Genomic DNA, 22521 nt, shown 5'->3' with positions numbered 1-22521 from the left:
CCCGGCAGGGCAAAAAGGACTTGTTTAAAAAAACAATTTCCACAAATTCACTACATTTGCGGCAAAAATGAAAAAAAAAACAACAAGCACATTGTCCTGCGCTTGTTTTTGATTAAGCCCCAGGTGGACAAAGTCCCAGGAGCATGCTGTGCTTTTCTTAAAAATGGAGGGAGGCGCATGGGGCCCCCCTCTAAGAGATTATTTCTGCCCTGGGGACCGCCATCTCTACGGGGCTTTACGTAAATATTATGCGGGAGGGCTGTGCAGCCCCCCGCAACACAGGGACCACCACCTTCCCAGGGCAGAAAACGTTAATGGTAATGGGGGGAGAGGGGTCCTGGAGACTCCCCATGCCCTGTGACCACCACCTCCACGCTTAAATATAATAGTATGCAGGGGGCCGCGCGGCCCACCCACACCCTGGGCACCACCACCACCTCCCCTGGCAAAAAAAATAATATAACTATGAAAGGGAGGGTCTTGTGGTTCACCCCCGGGCCCTGGGGCCCGCTACCTCCCCGGGGCTACTAAATAAAATAATGAAGGGGGTCTGTCGCAGACCATTGGCCCCGGTGACCACCACCTCCCCAAGGATAGATTGAAACATTGGAGGGGGACTGTGCAGCTCCCCTCATGGAGCTAAAAATGGCCCTGCGGACCAGCACCCTCAAGGGCCGGCTCCTGCTATGTCCCGGGGTGCCCACTCCGGGACATAGCTGTTTGCTCTGACTTGGCGGGAGCTTTGACAGCCCGCCACATCAGAGCAAACACTAATTTCCAGCCTGCGAGAGCTGTCAAAGTGCTCTCGCACACTAGAAGTAGAGGCTACATCTCGGGCAGGGAAAGAGATGAAACAATTGCTCTTGCACACAGGGAGCTGTACATTTAGCAGCTCCCTGTGTGCAACAGCAATGCGGCTCCCTCAGGAGATGGAGAGCTGGCAGGGACAGTGGGGGCCATGAGCCTCCCCCCAAGGTCCCATTGCACACTGGGTGCTCGGGGGGGGGGGTACCTAGGACATATGGCCAGGCCCCGGTGGATGGGGTCCTTGGGGCTGAAATTGGCCGGGGAGGGGAGCCACATAGCCCCCCCCCCCACCCCCCCCGGACACTGGCCATTTACCCAACAAGGTAGCACTTACTAACTAATCAGTAGAAAGTATTTCAGTTGGGTGGACATTTTGTGCAAAACTGTGAACTCTTGTTGTATAAACAAGCAGGTGAGCTTCTGTTCTGGCCATGATGCTCATTTCACTGAAATTAAACCTCAACAGGTAGCAATTACAAATATAAATGTAGCAGGTGCCCCAGTTGAAGCTCAGCTTCTGGAAATGATCCTAACTCTTGGGCTTGGTGAGGGCAAAGCAAGAGTGTTTAGTCCACAATTTCAAATTGAAACACGATCTGAAATCCTTAGTGGAAGTGAATGCATCTTTCGTCTATTGGAGTGCAATCACACCCTCTCACACCCACTCACGCACTCACGCACCCACATAGACCTTTTCACACCCACTATCATACCTAGACAGACACTTTTAGAGCCACTCTCACACCAAGAGACACCCTTTCAAACCTATTCTCATACCCAGAGAGATAGGCCTTGGTGCCAACTCCCATTATACATAGCCAAAGGCTGTGCTAAGCATGAGGTTGGGGAGTTGGCTACAGAGACTGGCCGCAGGCGAGGCCCTGGTGCCAAACCCCACCGGTGGTGGTTGGATTAACGTATAGTAATGAAAGTTACTTTATGTTGAAAAAACATAGAAATTCACTGAGAAAACCAAAGGTTATAGGGGCGTTATCGTTAGGAAATACAATTTTGAAAACCTTGGAAATTCACTTAAAAAACAAAGGCTACAGGGACGTTATAGTTAGGTTGTGAATTTACTCGCACAAAATCAGAGAAATTCAGCAGTTATAGTTAGTTATTTCAAGTCACTATAACTCGCGGCCTAAGGTAACTATAATTCGCTCCCTCGCCATGCACTGCCAATTACCCCAGATATTACAGAACTCATGGCAACTTTTATAACGTCAATAAAAATATAAATGAAACATTAAGAGTCAAATTATTGAAGAAAAAACTGTGGATGGCATGGGTGCAAGTTATAGTTAACTCGAGCAATCATTCATTTTTTAAATTAAAACAGGATGCGTTTAAAAAAAAATAGAAAAGTTTGCTTTTCATTTTTTTAAAGTGGCAGTGGTCTGTAGGACCCAGCCGCAGCCTGTCTTTTGGGGCTGAGGGGCCACGCCTCACCCCCACCTTTTGCCCCTCAAGAAGAGTGTCTGTCAGGATGAGCAAAGGTCAGCCTGACAGACATTCTTCATTTTCAAGTCAGGCAGCCAGGAGCTAGACATGCGCTATTTACGTAGGCTCTTGGCTGCCTGAGCTGAACTTTGCTGAGCCGAAGAAGTCACAGTCCTGTGGGCGTGTCCTCTTCAGCCTAGCAAAGGTGCCTCGAGGCCCTCCCCTTCATGATGAGGTGGAACGTCACTGATTGCTTCGGACCTGGGTGCTTCACTTTTAAGCCCTGAAGCACTCAGGGCTGAGTGTCAATCAGTGACACCTCGTCACAGAGTGAGGTGAGTCAGTATTCTCACTGACCCCATCCCACTCTGTGACGAGTTGGGACTGCTGCCTTCCCTCATTGCCTGACCTTAGGTTAGCCAGTAAGGGAAGGCAGCAGTCCCAACCCTCCTGGGACCTCAGAGGCAGAGCTGATTGTGTGTATTTTTCTCTTAAATGAATGTTTGGTGCGTGCATGCATGTTTGAATATTCGATAATGAGTGTTGTGAATGGAAGCGTCTGTGTGCGCTTGTGTGTGAATGAGTGTGAGGTTGCATGTTTGCCTGTGCGCACCGCCTGCCTCCCCCTCCTAAAGTTACCGGCCGCCACTGGTAGGACCACTGCCTGCTCTTAAAAAATATTTTCACAAACATTCACAAAGGGGAATGGTTCCCATGGGGATCCCTTCCAATTTGCGAATGGGTTACCACCTACTTGAAGTAGGTAGTAAAATATTAATGTTTTTTCGGCGACATTTTCTTTACAAAACATTCTTACATACCACTGCGATTCGGTATTAGGAAGGGACGCCCTGAACACACCCCTTCCTAATACTGAATTGGTATGTATTCGCAATTCTAAATTGCGTTTCTGTAACGTTACTGAATCGCAATTTGGAATTCATACATACCAAAATGCATTTTACTGTCGCAAAGAGCCCAATTCTGCGAATCGAGTCATTAGCGCCCAGTAAAATGCACCTTGCCCCTTAGTTCCATCCCCTGCGTCTTTAGTTACCCACTGCTATGCAAAACCTGTTGTTGAAGACTAAGCCTTATGCGATTTGACATGGTGAAAGGTATTTTGAAACAATTTTAAAGATTTGGAAAAGCAACATTTTTTTAAGAGGGGGGAAACTTTGAAACATTTTCTTCTACAACATACAGTAATATTGTTAGGTTCATCTACGCTTTGTCTGTGGGCATCAGAGAATATACAATGGTCTTGTAAGTTACTCCTTCCGGGAATGCTTACATGGGTAAGTGAGACACGTAGGCGAAGCTAAAGACGTTGGTGTTAGGCAGTAATTATTTTGTAGTACCAGCATCCACTCAACGAGCGTCACATGCTTCTCCGTGTACTTTTTCTTAACCCCTCTAATTTGTTTGAGACATATTGTTCGAGACGTACCTGAGATGATCTAAAAAAGATCAATCAGTGCAAGAATTTCAAAGCACCTCTTTTGAGATCCAGACACCTGATGGCTGCCTAGTGAATTAGAACTGAAGAGAAGTGATTGGCAGCCTGTAAGAGCTCAATAGTGATGGAAGAAATGATTTGAAAAAAATGAAAAACTGTACTCGAGATCCAACAAATTCAGTGTACGATGGATGCGCTGACAGCTCAGCTCCCACAACAAGGCTGGGAGCTCCTTTGGGACGTAGAGTTTGGTGAACTGAGATACTATTGGCACAATGTCCAACTCTTCTGTGTCTACAGACTAATGCTCCACACAGTAGCTCTCATATCAACAGCACCTGGTGAACCATCAGGGCCGGCACCAGGATCAGACTGGCCTACAGGGCAATCAGGCAGCGCCCGATGGGCAGGTCTGACCTATCACTGTGAGGGCCGATTTTGTTAGCAGTTTGTTACTGTTGATTTCCCTGATATTACAACAAACATTGCCTGCAACAAACACAATTGCATTCAGTTTCTCATACAGTGCAAAATACCCATACATCGTGTCTTTACACGCTCAAAACTGGCCTGAATTTGCAAATGTGGGTCACTTTTTTAGCTATCTGATTCTCTAATCAGGGCCATTTTTATTTTGGTGCCCGGACTTATGTTTTGTCCAGTCTGATTTTGACTGGTGCCCGGAACCTATCAGCCTGGAAATGGAGAAGTCCAAAAAAAGAAAAAAACACATGGCTATCGTCCGTCCCTGTTTTAGTACCAGAATGATATTTATGTATCTAACAGGACCATCACTACCTTAATTCAGTTTAGGAATGAGCTGAAGACGTCCCTATATAGAGCTCTGCATCCTGATAGAGTAACCAGGGACCGCCATACAAATAGTGCTCAGAGAGCCTATTGGTTGTGTACGCCCAATTTCTGCATCCTCTGTGCACTGTTGTATCAGAGACGGAGCCTCAGATGCTTTTGCATTCCTTCTGTGATACTGGTAGACCTAGCGCACATATTGAACCAGTTCTATGTTAAGAAGACGTTCCCTCATTCGCTTGGGGGTGTGGCCTCATGTAAATGAGAGAAAGACTGCTCCGCACATGCGCCGTGTTACAGATGCAGGAGCACAGGCAAAGAGGCCATTAGGAGGGACACTGACAGTCAGTGTGCTCCCTGATGACAGCCATTTGGAGGGGTCTCATGAACCCCCCGGACATCAAGGGGATTTCTGCCACTCTTTTAAAAGTGCAGGCAGATGCTGCCTGCAAGGTGAAAAATGGAGTGGCTACTTCAGGCAGCCACCCCATCATTCACTAAGGCATTGACCCAGAGCAGGGGAATGTTTGCGGCTCGCTGGAAGGAGGCATCTTGATGTTACTAGAGTGCACTGTCCCTGTCTGCTCCAGGTGCAGTGCGCCATTACCATAATACGGCCCCAGGATGTCATAGTGTTATCACGCTCCTTTTCTATCACCCAAAGGTGCGCCAATACACCATAAATACACAGAGGCCCAAATGTTATTGCCACCTAGCAGCTGCATTTTAATAACAAATGGCACCTATATCCCCATACCCTGCAGCCCCATATATCAGTACCATTACCCAGAGGCCACTAAATTGTCATGACATTCAGGCCAATATGCCATATTCACACAGTGCATATATTCTCATCACCCACAAATCCCTTTATCACCTAGACTTTCCTGCATTATAGTATTCCCAAGTAACAACCTTTTGGGGTATTTCACCATAGTACCCATGTGTTGCCCTACATTAAATTATCACAATGTTACACCTTTAGTGGTACTTCACCTCACTGCCCATACGCTATCAAGGTCCTCAGTGTGCAGTATTATTTTCACAACTAGGGCATGTGCAGCACCGCACCTACAATGTGTCATTTCACCATTTACTTTTCTATGGCAAGAAAGATGTCTCATGTGCTCTATAATGTGGCAACTGGAGATTGAGGTGGATCCCTGGAACAGCATGAGTTAGCCAGAGTTTGTGTGCATGAAGGGCCAAGAGGATCTCTGTGTGATATGATTTACACATGCCGATGTGTTAAAAAATGTGATGATGGAATGCTTGAATTAATTTCAACCACTGGCAATTATTCAGGGCCGCATCCCAGTCCATTGTTATTTTGCACACAATGCCACCTCAGTTTTGACCCAGCCATATGCAAATCAGTCTTGACCTTGCTGCAGTAGCAATAGTCCAGCCTAAACTTCTAGGCTAGATCCCCCTGAATAGGAATACGAGCAACCCAAGACCTGTTTCTCCCTTATTTGGGCTAATCAGTCAGGTATAGTTTGGTTCCAGTGGCACAGTGTGCATGGGACCCATGTTTGGCCATACCTGTCTCACTTAGGGCTTCACACTAAAGTATACACAAAACTGATGGATGGAATGCTTGAATTAATCTCAGCCACTGGAAATTACTCAGGCTGCATCCCAGTCCATCATTATTTTGCCACCATGTCACCTCAGTTTGGGCCCAGCCATATGTGAACCAGTCTTGACCCTGGTCCAATAGGAACAGTCCAGCTTGATTTACATGTAGTTTAAATATACTGTAGACTGATTGAGATGTGGACAAACCATGCATTTTTCAGGGCTTGACATGCAATGAATTGTGCAAGTCTATGTGTATTATTAATTGGATGGGCTTTAGGTGTGCCAGGAGCTATGCATATGGTAAATTTGCCGGTGCCATCTCTGTTTAGTAGGATTTCTGCTTATTATGAATTTGACCAATTTAGTAAACTTTCTGAAACAGCTTAAATTAGCCAAATTTACAAATTAGATTTAATTTGTACATCTTGAGAAGCTAGAATTCAGGCATACCACTAATTAGCAAAATTTGTGCTGGTCCCACAACTTAGCCACGGATTTATCAATTCAGTAAGTTGTCAAATAGTTGTGCATGCCATTACACAGCCAAAGATTATGCATATAAATATACATGCGGCCCGCTATACAATCTAGCGGTGTTCCTAGTTCTGTGATAAGACACTTAGGGCCAGATGTATCAAAGCTTTTTGAATTCGCAAACGGTGCGAACGGCCGTTTGCGAATGCAAAAATGCCTTACAGTATGTATGAAAGGCATTCGCTATGCAATTTTAAGGAATCGCTAAAATAGCGATTCCTTAAAAAATTGCGACCCCATTCAGAGAATCACAAATTGCGATTCTCTAAATAAGAAATCACAAATAAGGAATCCTTATTTGTGATTTCTTAAGCACATGTAACAAGCTTTTCCTTAATGCGAATTGGGCATTAAGGAATCACAATTACCACCAAATACAACTTGGTGGTAACCATGTGCAAATTTAAAAAATGCATTAAAAATGCATTTTTTTAATTGACATGTAACGTACACATGCCCCTTTGGCATGTGTGTGCCTTACATGTCCTAAAATAATTTTGGGGGGCGCAGCAGAGGAGGCCTTAGGCCCCCAGCACCCTGGGGTTTGCATTTCCCAAATTGCGAATTTCAGTTAGGAATTCGCAATTCGGGAAATGCTAAAAATTTGCAAATATGGGTCTACAGGCCCAGAGGTGCGAATGGGGTCAGAATCGCTATTTGCGATTCGGTATTAGCATTTGCGATTTTTAAGAAATCGCTATTACTGAATCGCAAATATGATGCATACCATTTTGCGACTCTGAAATAGCGATTTCTTAAAAATCGCTATTTGAGAATCGCAAAATTGATTCTTGATACATCTGGCCCAAAACTTTGATGATGACCCTGCAGTTTGCCTTCAAAAACACCAGCAAAAGGACAGACATTGAAAAGCATAACAAAGCGTGTATTTGTTGAGGACACATTCACTCGATAGGATATCTTGGTGCTGAAATAACACCTGGTTATTCTTACCCAACTCAATGGTACTCATTTTATCGATCTCAGAGGGATGAAAGGCTGAGTGGACCCGATTTCAAACCTGTGACCTGGTGCCAAACACAGATTCTGTAGTGGATACATTAGTCCATTGAACCAACAAACGCACCTATGAAGGCATTTATGTCCCACAGCACATGCCTGCCCCATCGCTTGCCTGCTCAAGGAGTCAAACCCCATGTCCTGTGTTCGACCATAAATTGGGTAGCAGGAACGTCTGTTAATTATAGAGCTTACAAATTAGCTTACAATTAGCAACATTTGAAAAACAAGCTTTTAGTAATAATAGAGTATTTGGTCGACTGAAGCTGATAAGTATTTAGACTGCATTTCCAAGGTGTGAGACTCCCATCCAAGGAGTGAAACGCGAGGCGTTCAGTGCCGTAGATCAGTTTTGCTTGACTTTAAGTCATCAAACATGTTCTTTGGGATTTTACGTCTCCCTGGGAAATCCATTCTTGATGCTGCATGTCCAACCTGGGGTACAGTAAGATCGTATATGTGCCTTCCGTGTACTTACCGCCGCAAAGCCATAGTCATTATTGAGGTTGGATGCAAGGGCCGCAGCTCGAATTCTGGTGAACCTGGGGCAGGGGCCCCTCTGCAAATAGAATTTGTTGGTTGAGTAGCTCATATTACTGCTAAGTCTCAGGAAAGCCTTGCAGGAGTATTTACTATTGTTCAAGCAAGTGGAACAGTTGGTTTGGTGAGTTCTTTGATTTTGTTCCCAAGAAGGCCATGTAGTTCCTGATCAGTATTATATATTAGGAAGCTGGCATGATGGGATCGGTGCCCTACAAAATACCGACCTTGAGCTTGTTACGTTTCCATTCATTGACCCCTCATGCCAAAGAGCGTACCTCAGTTGGGGTCACCTTACAGAACAGACCATACTGGGTAACACTCAGAATCGTCTCGACTTGGGGCTCCATTCTCTCCTTATGTTGTTCTTTTTCTCCAAACTTGTCCTACTTGTTGGGGTAAGGTGATTGTATTATAACATTGTAAAGTTTTGCCTCCTGAACACATTTGCTTTAATGCCCCTCAATGTGTTGTTTCAGAGCCTGCTGGAAGGAATCTGTAGCTGGGGTGACCAGGTGTCTGCTTGCACTTGGCTTTCCTTAACCTGCGTTGGTCCAACCAAGACCACAACTCCCAGAGTGCACTGCTCTGTTAAAAATAAGCTCCATGAATCTTAGGGTATAACTGACATGGAGTCATCTGGCGATTCTACAGTCAGTAGGTTTTGCACCTGTTGTGCAAGGCCCTTTCTTCTGCATGTGGGAGTCATTGCAGCGGTGGAGCGGGGTGTCATGGACTGGTCTGGGGGCCTTGGGACTCAACAAACCAGTTATACGTGTGTATCAAAGGTTTTACCTGTCAAAGCCAATGAGCTTCTCTGATGGCGGCTCGGTCACTAGTCTGCGGAAATGTCCACGTTGTTGACAGGACAAACAGGTGGAGACAGGCGGATATTTGTTGTGAATAATGTCTTTCTTAGCAGCATCTGTTGTGGTCTGCAGGTTAATCTCCCCGCCCTGACCTCCTAACCTTTTCACCTTCTTTTAGCGGGTAGACATATCATTTTTACGTCTGTAAAAGAAAATTGCTGTCCCCACCTCCGGAAAAAGCAGATGGACAACAAAATATCCTCACTGTGTGTGAGCTTATCTGTCTCCACTCGTACTTGGCTGGCAAAGCCCTCCGGTGGTGGTTGGTAAACTCTGACGTTTTTTAGGACGTACTCCGCTCACTCCCCACCTTCCTCCCCCCCCCCCCCAGTGCTTAATTTGTAAATACAAAGGTGCCGGTGCCCAAAGCCCTCCTCTTAAACGCGCGGCTGCTGCAATTAAATGTGTGAACACGGAATACTGAGGCAACTCATCCTGAAGCGATCTCTGGCCTCTTTAATCCATTTACATGCACTCCCTTCCCCCAGGGCCGACTCTTGCAGCTTTCTGCTTTCTTCTTTGTGACGGTTTTTCGTTTTTCTCTTCCTCCGTCTTTCCCATATGTGTCTTTATCTCGCAGCAAATGCTTGAGGCAGAAGAATAAGTCCCGGCCCTCAAAAATAAGTGCCGGTGCTCAGCACCGGAAACAACAAGCACAAATAAAGCACTGCTTCCCCCCCATATTGCACTGAACAAGGATGATTTGGGTGGGTAACCCCCAAGAAGCCAAGTGGCGTTTGAAAAAATCGGCCAAATAGGCCATTTTACCGCACACCGTTCGCATAAAGTTCCCAAAAGCCATGTTTCTAAACCACACTCGTGAAATACCAACATTTTTTATTTCAAATGCAGCCTTTACAGCTGTGCAAAAATCAACAAAAACTAAACAAAAACCTTTTTATTTTTTATGAAAAAACACAATTTTTGACAACAAATACCATATTTGCATTTACATTAATAAATATATATTTAGTGCCCATATTTCAACTTGCCATTTCCATCACTTACTCACAATGACATGTACTATGCCGCACATCGATAGCAGCCTGCAGGTCGGTATGGCACCGCAGAGGCACATCATAAACCAGGATTCCTACCTTTATACCAGGTTATCTCCACCATTCCATTGCTGTTCAGAGCGCGCCAAGAATGATCACCACTGTGCCAGGGCCAGCATCATACCTGTGCTGGTCGCCATCATGCAGTGGATACCAGCAATTGGTCAGTCATCACTGCCATTATGACATCCCATCAGGGTTTGCACTGCTGCATCTAGAATGCCCACAATATGCCAATAACTACCACATTGCGCCTCGAGGGACCCCATTATTCCACAGATAGTGCCAGTATCCATGTGAAGTAAGGGGGTGATAAGTGATGGGTAGCTGTCTCACACACAAACACACACACACCCTTGCCCTCCACCCCCCAGAAACTGTGATAACATTATTCCTAACAGGATGAATTTGCCTTGCTTTCAAATGTTTCAAATGTAAATACACAGATAGTGCACCCGAAATATAATTGGGGAGTACCGAAAGGTGTTTATTTACAGGGAAATACTTTTCCTGTGTGAAAAAACGCTGCAGCAGTGCCCCCCTCCCTTTAACTAGGTGCCTAAAACTCTGTACCTTGAGCAGCAGATGATCTCTTCTGGCCAAGGGGTAGATGTTGGAACCAAGGGCCAGATGTAGCAAATGGTGCGAATCGCATAATTCGGCCGTTAGCGAATGCAAAAATGCCTTTCACAGTGTATGAAAGGCATCCGCAGTGCAATTTTAAGGCATCACAAAAATTGCGATTCCTTAAAATTGCGACCTTATTTAGAGAATCACAAATTGCGATTCTCTAAATAGGAAATTGCAAATAGAGAATTCCTATTTGCGATTTTCAAAGCACATGTATCAAGCATCTCCTAAATGCGAATTGGGCATTTAGGAAATGCAATTACTAAAGTTTGGTGGTAACCATGTGCAATTTTTAAAAATGCATTTTAAATGCATTTTTTAAAATGACATGTAGCGCACACATGCCCCTAGGGCATGTGTGTGCTTTACATGTCCGCAAATATTATTTTGGGGTGCATCAGAGGGGGCCTTAGGCCCCCAGCATCCTGGGGTTTGCATTACCTAATTTGCGAATTCCTAACTGGAATTCGCAAATTGGGAAATGCAAAACCATTCACACCTATGGGCCTACAGGCCCACAGGGATGAATGGAGTCGCATTTTCTAATTGCGATTCGTTAATAGCGTTTGCAAATTTTAGAAAATCGCTAATACTGATTCACAATTTTGATACATCCCATTTTGCATTTCTTAAATAGCGATTTCTTAAAATTCACTATTTAAGAAATGCAAACCGGGAGCTTGATACATCCAGCCCCAAGAGTCTTGGGTCCTATTTGCAGCTGTACCCCCTAACAAAACTTTGCCTTCATATGTGCCTCTTGCATCATCTGCAGGAACTACATTTCCTTTGTCACTAAATTTGGGAGTGCTTAGATAAGGATCAAAATTAGTAACCAAATGGACACTTAGATTTTCCCATAGGGGAGATGTATTTATCTTTGACATCTCTATAACTCTTAGCACTCTTGCACCTGCTCCCTAAATATGTTACGCTGTAAATACAAAAATATTCCTAAAATGCCCACCTGCTGTTTCCTGAAATATTTACAACCTCTACAATGCTTTGATGCCCTCCTGGGAAAAAAAAACTTTGACAAACCTTTCTAAGTGAATTCTAGGATCAGCAATTCTATCTGTTTATTTTTTTTTAAACTGTTGCTAAACATTTGTGTACTGTAAAAGATGGCGATGTAGCCCTGAAAACCTTCTCAATCTTCTGCATGATGCGCACTATTAGAGATATTATTCTTCACTGTCATTTCCAAAGTTATATTACAGATATTATATTTGTCTGATAGAACTGGTTGCAGGATTGATGCGTTGATTCTGTGATCTACTTTACTTTTCCTACGTTGCAGGAAAGTGGCTCTGGATCAGCTTAGCCTTTTTAAGGCACAATGGCGTTTGCACCACCTAAGAACATGGATAGCTCCAAAATGCAAACTAAAATGAGCACCTGGACGCCACTCAACCACCAGCTCATGAACGACAAGGTGAGGAGGATCTACTCATAATGTTGAACTCTCATGTTGCCTTCCACGTGCTGCACTGTCGGCATGTTCTAATAAGGGTAAAAGTAGCATGGTCACAAACCAACACAACTTAACTTCCTAATTTCCTGAACATGAGAAAAAACTGCTTATCTTATAAATAAAACACTTTTCAGATCCCCACTTCTATTCCGAGATACCATGGCTATTCCAGGAGACCATTAATGCCTACTCCTGGGTAAAGATAACTTTGCCTTGATGTTTTGTTTCCAGCTTAGCTGGAAAGCTGTGCATTGTCTTGACACCCATCAAGTCCACGTCGCTCTTCACATACACTGGAGCCCACTTTATAGAGAGCCTCTCTGGCCAGAGGTTGTGAAACAACACAAAAGGCCTCATTACGTGGCCGGACCGCCGCAACTGTAGCGGTCCGACTACAACATTACAACCCTGGTGGGCGCACCTGCCAGTAGACCACCGTTCCCACCAGGAACAATGTTCCCGACGGGGTGACGGTGGTCTGAGTTGTACTCCGCCAGGGCGGCACTAAGTTCAGCGCCGCCTGGCTGATTACAACTCACCTTACCGCCAGCCTTTCCATGGCGGTCACCCCGCCATGAAAAGGCTGGTGGGAAGTATGAGCTGGGGGACAGAGGGGCCTCTGCACTGCCCAGGCCCATAGCATAGGTAGTGCAGGTGCCCCCCCCTGCCCAGCACCGACTACAGTGTGCATTCCGAGGGTGGTGTATGCTACGATATTGGCCTCAGCTCCCTTGTAGGAGCTGAGGCCAATATCGTAGCACTGCTCCCACCAGTCAGCATGGTAGGAACATGTAGTACAATGTTCCCGCCAGTCAGCCAGGCAGGAACATTGTAATATGCTCGGGGGGACGCCAATGCCATGGTGGTGGTGTCTTCCCTCAAGTTTGAAGGTCCCGTGGTGGGACCACCAAACTCATAATTAGGCCCAAAGTATCCTCCACAGAAAACAAAGTTTTGGCAGATCAGCTTGCCTCCTCGCCTTGCCCAATTAGGTTTTGAAGACCTTGCTCCTAGGATTCTCAGATGGTCTCCTCTCTTCTGAATATCCAACCTCTCAAACAAATGGGCATCCATCTTCACCCTGCCTTCTACCAAACAGGCGTTACGGACCATCATCTTTATGCTCATAAAATCTGTAACCACATTTTCCCTCTCTCTATTGGAGATGAGCTTCTGACTGTTCAATGTCCTGTTCAACCCCATCACTCTTGTATTATGAATATCAGTGTAGATTCCACATCTGAGACTTAAGAGCAGAGAGCACTGAGTTATTTACTTTCACCCCCAGATCACAGTTCAGAAGTGAGGTAGTGCGAATAAATGCCAGAAAAAAATAAATTAGCATCAGCAATACAGCTGTCATATACCTAATTGCTGCCACTGTCTAACTGAATGCTGGAGATCCAAAATAATGTAAATGTTATCAAAATGCTATTTGCCATGGGAGGCTGATGTTACATAAAACACTAATATCTCGGCCCCCTTTGGTGTGTAGATACCAGGCTCATGGCTTATCAGAAGCATTGACCCTCAGGGTCACACAATCGGGCATAGGCTGGGAAGAGCATAGAGGGTTTTAAGTTTGACCATCAATGTTTTAGCCTAGGGGATTCAAGCCTTTCGTCATTTGCTATGACACATTTTCTGGATTTCTTTTCAGAACACGACCCAGGGTTGTGTTTTGTAGATCCTCTGACATGAAGGACTTAGTCAATATGCCAACCTGAGACAACAAACCCAGTGAACTGTAACCACACTCCAACCCCCTGAGCATTAGCTGAGTGAGATGCTTTTTAGCTAACAATCATTCCTGTGATATTTCACAAGAATAGTTGGTGGAACTCAGCATGTCATTTCATTGTGAATAGGCATACTCAAGAATACAGAACAACAAAACTGGCAACACTGACCAACAAATAAATGCACATTCCTATAATTTCCTATGCATATAGTAAGCATCTCAGGTGCTCATACACTAATGTACATTGTTGCCAAAAATGTACATGCTGGAATCTCTTGGGAGAATCCAGTGAGTATATAAACTTACGAAATAGCGGAGCACACCATATGTAACATAGAAAACATTTAATTTGTATCAAACCAAATATTTTAAATCTAGATGAAAAACATTAGTAGATACCCTATTTGTGGGATCCTTGATCAAAAAACAAAAAAAGGGTGTTCATTCTTCTATCTTTCTAAACAACAAAAAACTCACTTGTTGGTACAAAACTAAAGTTTTGAATATACCCGTATAAAGGATAAAAGTACAAAGAATCATACAAACTTATAACACACGTAATATAAATGTACAAGACAATGAATGAAAAACAACATAAACACGTAGGACGTGATGTGTATGCAGTTCTCACAGATCCCAAATACTTGGAAAAAGGGCCAAATAATGTATAATTCGACCCCTTTGTAGTAGAACTTCAGCCTAGTAGGTCTTCAGCCGACACGTGTTTCGTCCACAAATGGACTTTTTCAAGGCTGATAAATCACAATGAGGAAACATCATATTAGTTACAACAATCCACACAGTATGTAATTCATTTCCATTTTTAAAATTCATTATTATGACCCATTTGCATTGGCAAAGGTCTTCAAAGGTGTAGCCCTAAGACAACATCACGAACCATAAAAGAAAGAACACCCGATAACCCATACCAAATCACAACTAACATGGTGCATATTATATGGTTCACAACCTGTAAAGTCTTGTATCCAAACATGCACCCAGAGTGTGTAAAAGAAAATCAAACTTCTGGGAAGCAAAGCATGCACAATTGTAATCAAAAATATTTTTTTGAGCGCAGACCTCCCATAGTGTAATAATAGACAAATCCCAGAAACATAAGGGTGATTGTACCCTAAAAGCCATGCACAATAAGTACCTTGTTTGTTAGAACTGACCTTAATTCATAAGTAGAGACCTACAATATGTAAGAGCATAATTAGGTTCAGTGCCGTAACCATGACTAATATTATTCAAAATAGTGACCAAGACCAATTCTACACACCAATCTTTCACAGAACTAATTATATAATGGCAGTATCATCTCAACCAGATGGAGCTTATTAGTCTTTCCAATCGCTCCGTCCAAAATGCGGTATAGAAGCTGGCATGTAGTAAGCTTAGCGTCAGCCTCTTGGGCAAAGCCAGCAACAAGTCAATCCCTTTTGTATCTAAAAACAAAAGTCTTTGTGAGCCCGATAATGTACACCAACACTCCCATTTTAGACTATAAGAGCGCTTTAAACCAATTTCTTTCCTTGGAATCCAAGACTGCTTGAAACGTATTCCTTTCTAAAGTATCAAAACTGCATTATATGACCAAGACAAAACAGTCCCTTTTGTATCTAAAAAATAAAAACATATGTGAGCCTAATAATGTCAACAGCGACTCACATTTTCAACTACAAAAGCGCTTTTAACTAACTCCTTTCTTATATTATAAAACGACTTCTAACTTGTTCCTTTCCAAACTGCTTTATGGATTAAGAGCAAGAAAAAATATATTAGCTAATTCAAAACTATTGACTTAAAGCGACCATACCTGTAAGTAGTAGCCTTCGAAAATCAGAGTCGCGGACGTCCGTAAAGCTGTTCAGAACCGATTGATGTATCGCGGACTCTTTTAAATAGAACAGAGACCTTTCACTATACGGTTACACCGTCCAATGGTGTCACCCGTAGCTAACACTCACAGCAGGCAGCGGCCATGTTTGTTAGTTTAAGCAAAGTTAAAAGAGTATCGCACGTCATCATCGATGACACGATGTGAGTCTTACTACGGACAAATCCGGAGGCCATCTTAGCAGTATCAAGTAGCGCATTGCTGTCCATTCCGATGTATCATTATAACAACACTTGCCCTACATACCATAGCGGGAAATCTGATCAATGTTGCATAATTATTTGCATCAATTAGAAGAATTATTGTCAAACATCAAATTTCATTTTAGCACCAAGTAGTTAAATGGTGCATGTTGTCTTTATAGAGTGTTAGTAGACACACATATATAGCGGTCAAAATAATTAAAAGATTGTTTTATAGTTCGCTAATAGTGAAGCATGCAGTTAGTACAAAAGGTGAGCAAATTATCCATAAACCCCATAGATGTGAGAGATTGTGAGCAAACCCTCCCAATTGCTTGTGTATATCATATTTCAATATGTAAGCAGTACATATATTTACAAACAAATGGTACATTTCATCATCCAGATTCATTCCAAGTTCTATGGCTCTCAGTCTGAATATCCATTTTGCTTCATTTCTACTTATTTCCAGGGTTCTATCGCCACCCCTAGGATTGGCAGAGGTCTGACTAATACCCATACATTTTATGACTGGGAACTCAGAGGAAGGGAAAGTTTTCCAAACAGCCTGTCCTAAATCAAGGAAAAGAACATGTAGGGGAAAAAGGAGAAGGAAAAGTTGAGGGACGACTAGCCGTATATATGTCTGCAGGATGGAAGTACTACTCAGGCTTTGCAACAAAATGATAATATTTCTATTGTTAATCCGTCTGATGTTGTACTTATGGATGAAAAAATAAATTACTATTAGAATACTAGGGAATCAGGAACATAGTTTCAAGATTTATTAAAATCAAAATCTTATCAAAATGAATAGTAACTATTATAGAAAGAAACAAGATCTTGGCAACAATACTTGTCACAAGTTGGAGTTATAGAAAATATTGTAACACTGTGACGGTACATCAGTATCCTCGACCTCTCCTATCTCTAAGCTAACTAAGTTAAGCGTAGCAACAAAAGAGACCTACTTTGAGTTTCATGGATGGTTCACACCCACATACCTTTTTGAATAAAGCAACCAATTTCAGGAAATAAGCAGCAGCTGCTGTCCCCAGGTTGGCAGATAAGTCGAGAATTGGCTGGATGTGCCTTTCCCGTAGCCTTCAGAAAGGCAAGATGATCACAACTTCTGTCTGAGTCTCAGTCTTAAATCCCTGGTTCGAGGTTGCTCTCTAATAATGCTGTACTCTAGGTTATATATACTGTGAGAACACTGTTGAACATTTTCAAAATAAACAATTAGAAGTAATGCACATCTAACCTTTCACTTACTTACATTCTGTAAAACGTTGCTCAGTGTTTATAAATAAGCGTCAAGATATAAATTTCTATGAAGCCTTGTTAATTATTTCAAAACAATCAAGGGAAAGACAATTTAAACCGTACAGAAAAACATGGATATATATTCAAGCAAGCCAAATTGTCACAATGCAATGAATAACAACATCAATAAATGTGCTTTTTTATTTGGATCATACACGTAAATATACAAACATATATCATTCGAAAGGGGGGTGCCTAGAAAAGAAAATATATGATGACTATAACAAGTGTCTAGTCTCCTTATGATTATCAAGGTGACTATTGCGTTACGATTTCATCAAACCACTGATACTGTACCCAAAGTAATCTTCATTCTGTTTATTGCTGTTTTTCTTTTATTATGTAGACGGTAGCAGCATTTCAAATTTGGTTTCTCTTCCCACAGGTGTTTGAAGAACGGGCAGCACTTCTTGGAAAATGGGTAAATAGCAGAAGCATGTTTTAAAGCTTTGCATTTCAACAGTGACTCCTCCATAGTCCAGCTTCCACGTGAGATGCTCATGTTGGGTCTTCAATGTGCTCATCATTTGTGACACAATAACCTGTCCATACAGGATTAGGCTAGATGTTCTGAGCCATACGTGCCTAGAAGCAAAGTACTCCAGCTAGCATATAGTCTTTCCTTAACTCTTATTAAAGAAATGGGGGAAACAGCCTTCTCAACACAGTTTTTGCCAAGTGTGAACTTTACCATGCAGGTAACTACCGCACAGATATAGGGTTTTCCCTTAGCCACACGTCCTTTACCATGCAGTACTGTACCACATATGTATTTTTTGTAAATAATTTTTTTTATGTCATTTAAAAAAACAGGGGGTAGAGGTGCCCATAGAGGTAAAGGGAGGTGAGGGTGATTTTAGGATTAAGGGGCGGGGGTTAGAAGTAAAGAGTGGTAATGGTAAATTTAAGGTTTAGGGATTGTTAGAGGTAAGGGTAAGTAAGGGTCATTTTAGCGTTTAGAGTGAGTAGTGGTAAAGAAGCTTGCTGCTCATCCATACAACAGTAAGGGTATAATAGTGTTCTAAACATCTGATGAATGATAAGAATGGTGTTACAACAATAGGCAACATCCGCTTCCTAAGGGTGTCACTTAAGCTTTCGACCTAGGGGCCTAGGCTTTACTATACACAAAATTATTTGGTTTCAGAGCACTCAAAAGCAACATATGTAACACAAAATAAGCAAAGACACAATAAGTCATACACGTTTAGTGAAGCTTGAACTATATGTTCTTTGAATGAATCAAAAATGAAAAATCTACAATATAGCCATACTGCCAACACGTGTTTTGTCCCATTACACTTCCTCAAGGCTATAACCAAATATGATACAGAGATATATACATGTGTAAAGAAATTTTTGAGTCTAAATACATATCAATACTAAACTCTTGAGATCACATCCACCTCAAAACAGAGTCCAAGTAGGCTGTTATTAAAAAACAATATGGTGCAGTGCCATATGAGGCCATATGAAAATTGTAAGTCTAAATGAAAACATACTGATAGCTGTTGTAAGATCAGTGAGGATGATTAATTCCCGCTAGATCTGCAAATGAAAAAAGATTAAAAAAAGTGACCCACCCTGGCTGTCGAGATTAGCATGCTGACGTTACAAACAATTGTACTGAAAGCTGAATGAACACCATAGCAGTAAGCAAAACGTGATGGCTGCTGAAGCGTGTGCCCTAAACAATGTGTGATGGTGGACGTATGACACAGTTAGAATATTAGTAAAGAGGCAAAATTATGCTACCTGATGTAGGTAATTGTTGAACTATCACGGAATATGGAAAGTGAGGCTATAATAGAGAAAAAATAAGAAAAAAGAGGGTAGCAATAATGAACAAGGGATTGTAACATCTATCTGAAACAATATAGAAGAGTAAAAGTGTATAATACCATAAGCGGGTGTGTTACTCACATCAACTAGTAGGAAGTATTCCCAAAGTACATCATGAAGATAAATGCTGCTGATGTCCAATGGAGTAAAGAAGACAGTTTTGTGTCAGTGGTAAGCACAAAATTGCTGAATTATTATTGTTGTGGAAATATGATGAAAAATATTATTTATAAAGTTTTCTCAAAAGAATTTAACAAGTTAAAGCAAGATAAAAATGTATATGTACATACGTAAACCTCAAAGACCACTGACCGGCAAAGGCACTGTTGTGCCGCTCTGTGCTACAACAAAAAAGGGTACTGATGGTAGTCAGGATCAAGTATCCAAGGAATTTATGTAGGCCCACCCAATAAGTATATCGGAAATGGGTATTAAGAGGGGCTTTGATAGGCATAATATAGCAAAAATCTATAGGAAGGGAGAGGGGAGGGGTGAACCTGTTAAGAGTATGGCTAATAGCGGTAACCCAAAATACAAAAAATATATCATAAGTAGGAAGAGGTCAAACTTGCAGACAGGAGCAAAATCCTAGTGTGATGGTGAAACACTAGAGTGGGCACCACGGTGCCATATAAAGCGCCTGCATCGTAACCTGGAAGTGGATAGGTGATCAAGTGTAGAGAAAGAGGACTATAGTATAGATGCGATGGGGAAGGCGGTGGCCATATTAAAAGAGTGACTCAAAGTGTATGTGCATAGTAAGTAGAAAATGAAAACGAGGAAAGAGAAGGTGAGACATGGAGCGAGGTAAAAGTAAGAAATAAGAGCTACTAGCGGTTGTCCGGTGACATTAACAGTCTAATTATAAGAAAGTGATTAAACCAAGTCACCAATAATAGTTGAAAACTAGTATGGAAGTATATGTGAAACTCCTATAGTAATAACACAAATGTATTATTACAGCAAAAGTAAAGAAATATGTTAACAAAGAGCAAAACAGGAACAGACAAGTATACAGATTATGGGCCTCACGATGGCGGTCGGACCGCCGCAGACAGGGTGGTCCAACCGCCCCATTATGATCGTGGCAGAGCTACCAAGGTCAAACCGCCAACACCGCCAGGCTGCAGCCAGCCTGCAGCCTGGCGGTCCCGGCGGTTGTAATCCGCCAGGGCACGCAGCAAGCAGCACTGCCTTGGGGATTACGAGTCCCCATCCGCCAGCCTTTCCATGGCGGTAAACACTGCCATGGAAAGGCTGGCAGAATGGGGGTGTCGGGGTGCCTGTGTATGGGCAGTGCAGGGGCACCAATGCACAGCCCCATCGCGCATTTTACTGCCCGAATTACGGGCAGTGAAATGCGTGACCCGACGCACCACAACATTGCCGCCGGCTCAATTATGAGCCGGCGTCAATGTTGTGGTGAGTGTTCCGCTGGGCCAGCGGAACACTCCTATTATGGCTGGCAAAAGACCTCCATTACTGGCAGTCTTTGCATGCAGCAGCTTCAGTGGTCCTGTGAAAGGACCGCCAAAGTCGTAATGAGGCCCTATATTTGCCACATCAAAGAAAACATTGGTATCTGTTATCATTGTATCCTGATTACACCAGGGAGAATGGTTTATGGTTATAATGCCACCAGAGGCTATGATGGTAATTGACATATAGATGGTTAGTGTAACCACTTCAATAATTTAGAAAGAAATGCAGTTCCCTATCATGATTTAGAACAGTGGTTCCCAACCCGTGGTCCGGGGACCCCTGGTGGTCCATGAAGCCTCCTCAGGGGGTCCGCGACTGCTTAGAAAATTAAATAATATTAACAGATAAGGTGCTCAGCCTTCAGTAATGACTCCCCTGGGGTCCCCAGATTCCAATAATTATTCAGTGGGGGTCCCTGGGTTCCAGTAATGATAAAGTGGGGGTCCACATAAGTCAAAAGTTTGGGAAGCACTGATTCAGAACATAATCAATGGCTCTCAGTTGTTTTACAATCCATGCTGCTTCCAATCTGTGCAATTGCAAGATGCGACTTCCTCCTTCTGGGTGGGGGGGGTCTCGCTCAGTCAATGGCGTGGAACTTGATTTTGGGACCTTCACTGCTGCTGTGACATGAAGAAAAGTGTTTAGCTAGAGGGTAGTTATCATCCTTGTTGCTGATGGCCCTAATATGCTCTTGCATTCATTCTTAAATAGGACAGACGGTGTTTCCCACACAGCTGAGGTCACAAGAGCAAATAATTATTTAGACAATGAATTTCATATTACAATTCATAAAGTGTTGTAGGAAATATGTTTTGTGTTATATTGGAATGATGTGGTCCTATCCCGGGCACAAGGGCAAACCTTACAATGGCCGCATTTAAAGAAATCTGCCAGTACTTTAGGTAGCGATGAGTAGGTTGGTTCCATCTTGTAAGTGTTAGGAAAACTGTGGTCTTGTGTAGTTCTACCCTTCTTAAGTATTCCTCTCCATAAATAAGAAAATTGCTACAGTTACTTCAAAGGCGTGTCATTTTTCCAAGTGGTATGGCATGAATTTCTGAACTTCGGTGTGAGCTTGTCTTGTTGTGTGTAGTAATGAACTGCAGGTTGTAGCTTTGTGGTGTATTTTAGAATGAATAGTACTGTGATCAGCGTAAAGTATGACATCTAGAAATTCTACGTGGGTTTTGCTAAAATGATATGTGAAAGTATTATTGTGATCATTGTTATTGTGATGTGCAAAAAACTGGATGAGTAATTCTGTATTAACCATCCAGATCACAAATACATCATCTAGAAATCTCCCCCAGTACACACGATGTTTCGTTAGATGGGGTGGACAAGATTGCAAAAGTTTTAATTCTCGTACCATCCCATTTAGAGTTTGGTGTATGAATGAGAAAATGTGGACCCCCATTCCCACCCCTTGTATTTATTGATACAACCGCTCATTATGGGTGAAAACATTATTGTCAGATATAAAGGAGATAATTTCCAGTAGGATGATGGAGTGTTCATACAATGTGGCATCTCTGAAAAAAGGTAAATGTTTGAGGGTCTCCAACCCTTTTTGTCTTCTGGAATACATGCTTATAGAGAACATTCATCTTGGGTTACAAATGTAAGTTCTTCATGCCATTCAATGTCAATTAGTTTATTTAAAATTACCTTGGTATCCAATGTATACGATGGAAAATTTAGTACTTTTGTTGGAGAAATGAGTTAATATATTCCAACAAATATTCAGTGTGAGTCCCTGTACCAGAAATGATAGGTCTTCCTTGCGGATGAGGGCCTGTTTTGTGTACCTTAGATAA

The 22521-nt window shown here is 42.6% G+C and overlaps 1 protein-coding gene across 3 annotated transcripts in view; it reads left to right on the top strand.

Annotated features, from left to right (window-relative positions):
• Positions 1-22521, top strand: part of FBXO16 (F-box protein 16) — a 224569-nt gene that overhangs the window by 17689 nt on the left and 184359 nt on the right. For all 3 annotated transcript variants that reach the window (XM_069233776.1, XM_069233777.1, XM_069233779.1), the window contains exons 2-3: positions 12055-12189; positions 17763-17798. In XM_069233776.1, the coding sequence (XP_069089877.1) occupies positions 12094-12189; positions 17763-17798 (132 nt within the window). In that variant the 5' untranslated portion in view covers positions 12055-12093. The remainder of the gene's footprint in view (positions 1-12054; positions 12190-17762; positions 17799-22521) is intronic.

This window comes from Pleurodeles waltl, chromosome 5 (genome assembly GCF_031143425.1).
Source record: "Pleurodeles waltl isolate 20211129_DDA chromosome 5, aPleWal1.hap1.20221129, whole genome shotgun sequence".
NCBI lineage: Eukaryota > Metazoa > Chordata > Amphibia > Caudata > Salamandridae > Pleurodeles > Pleurodeles waltl.
This window is presented reverse-complemented; position numbering and strand designations above follow the sequence as displayed.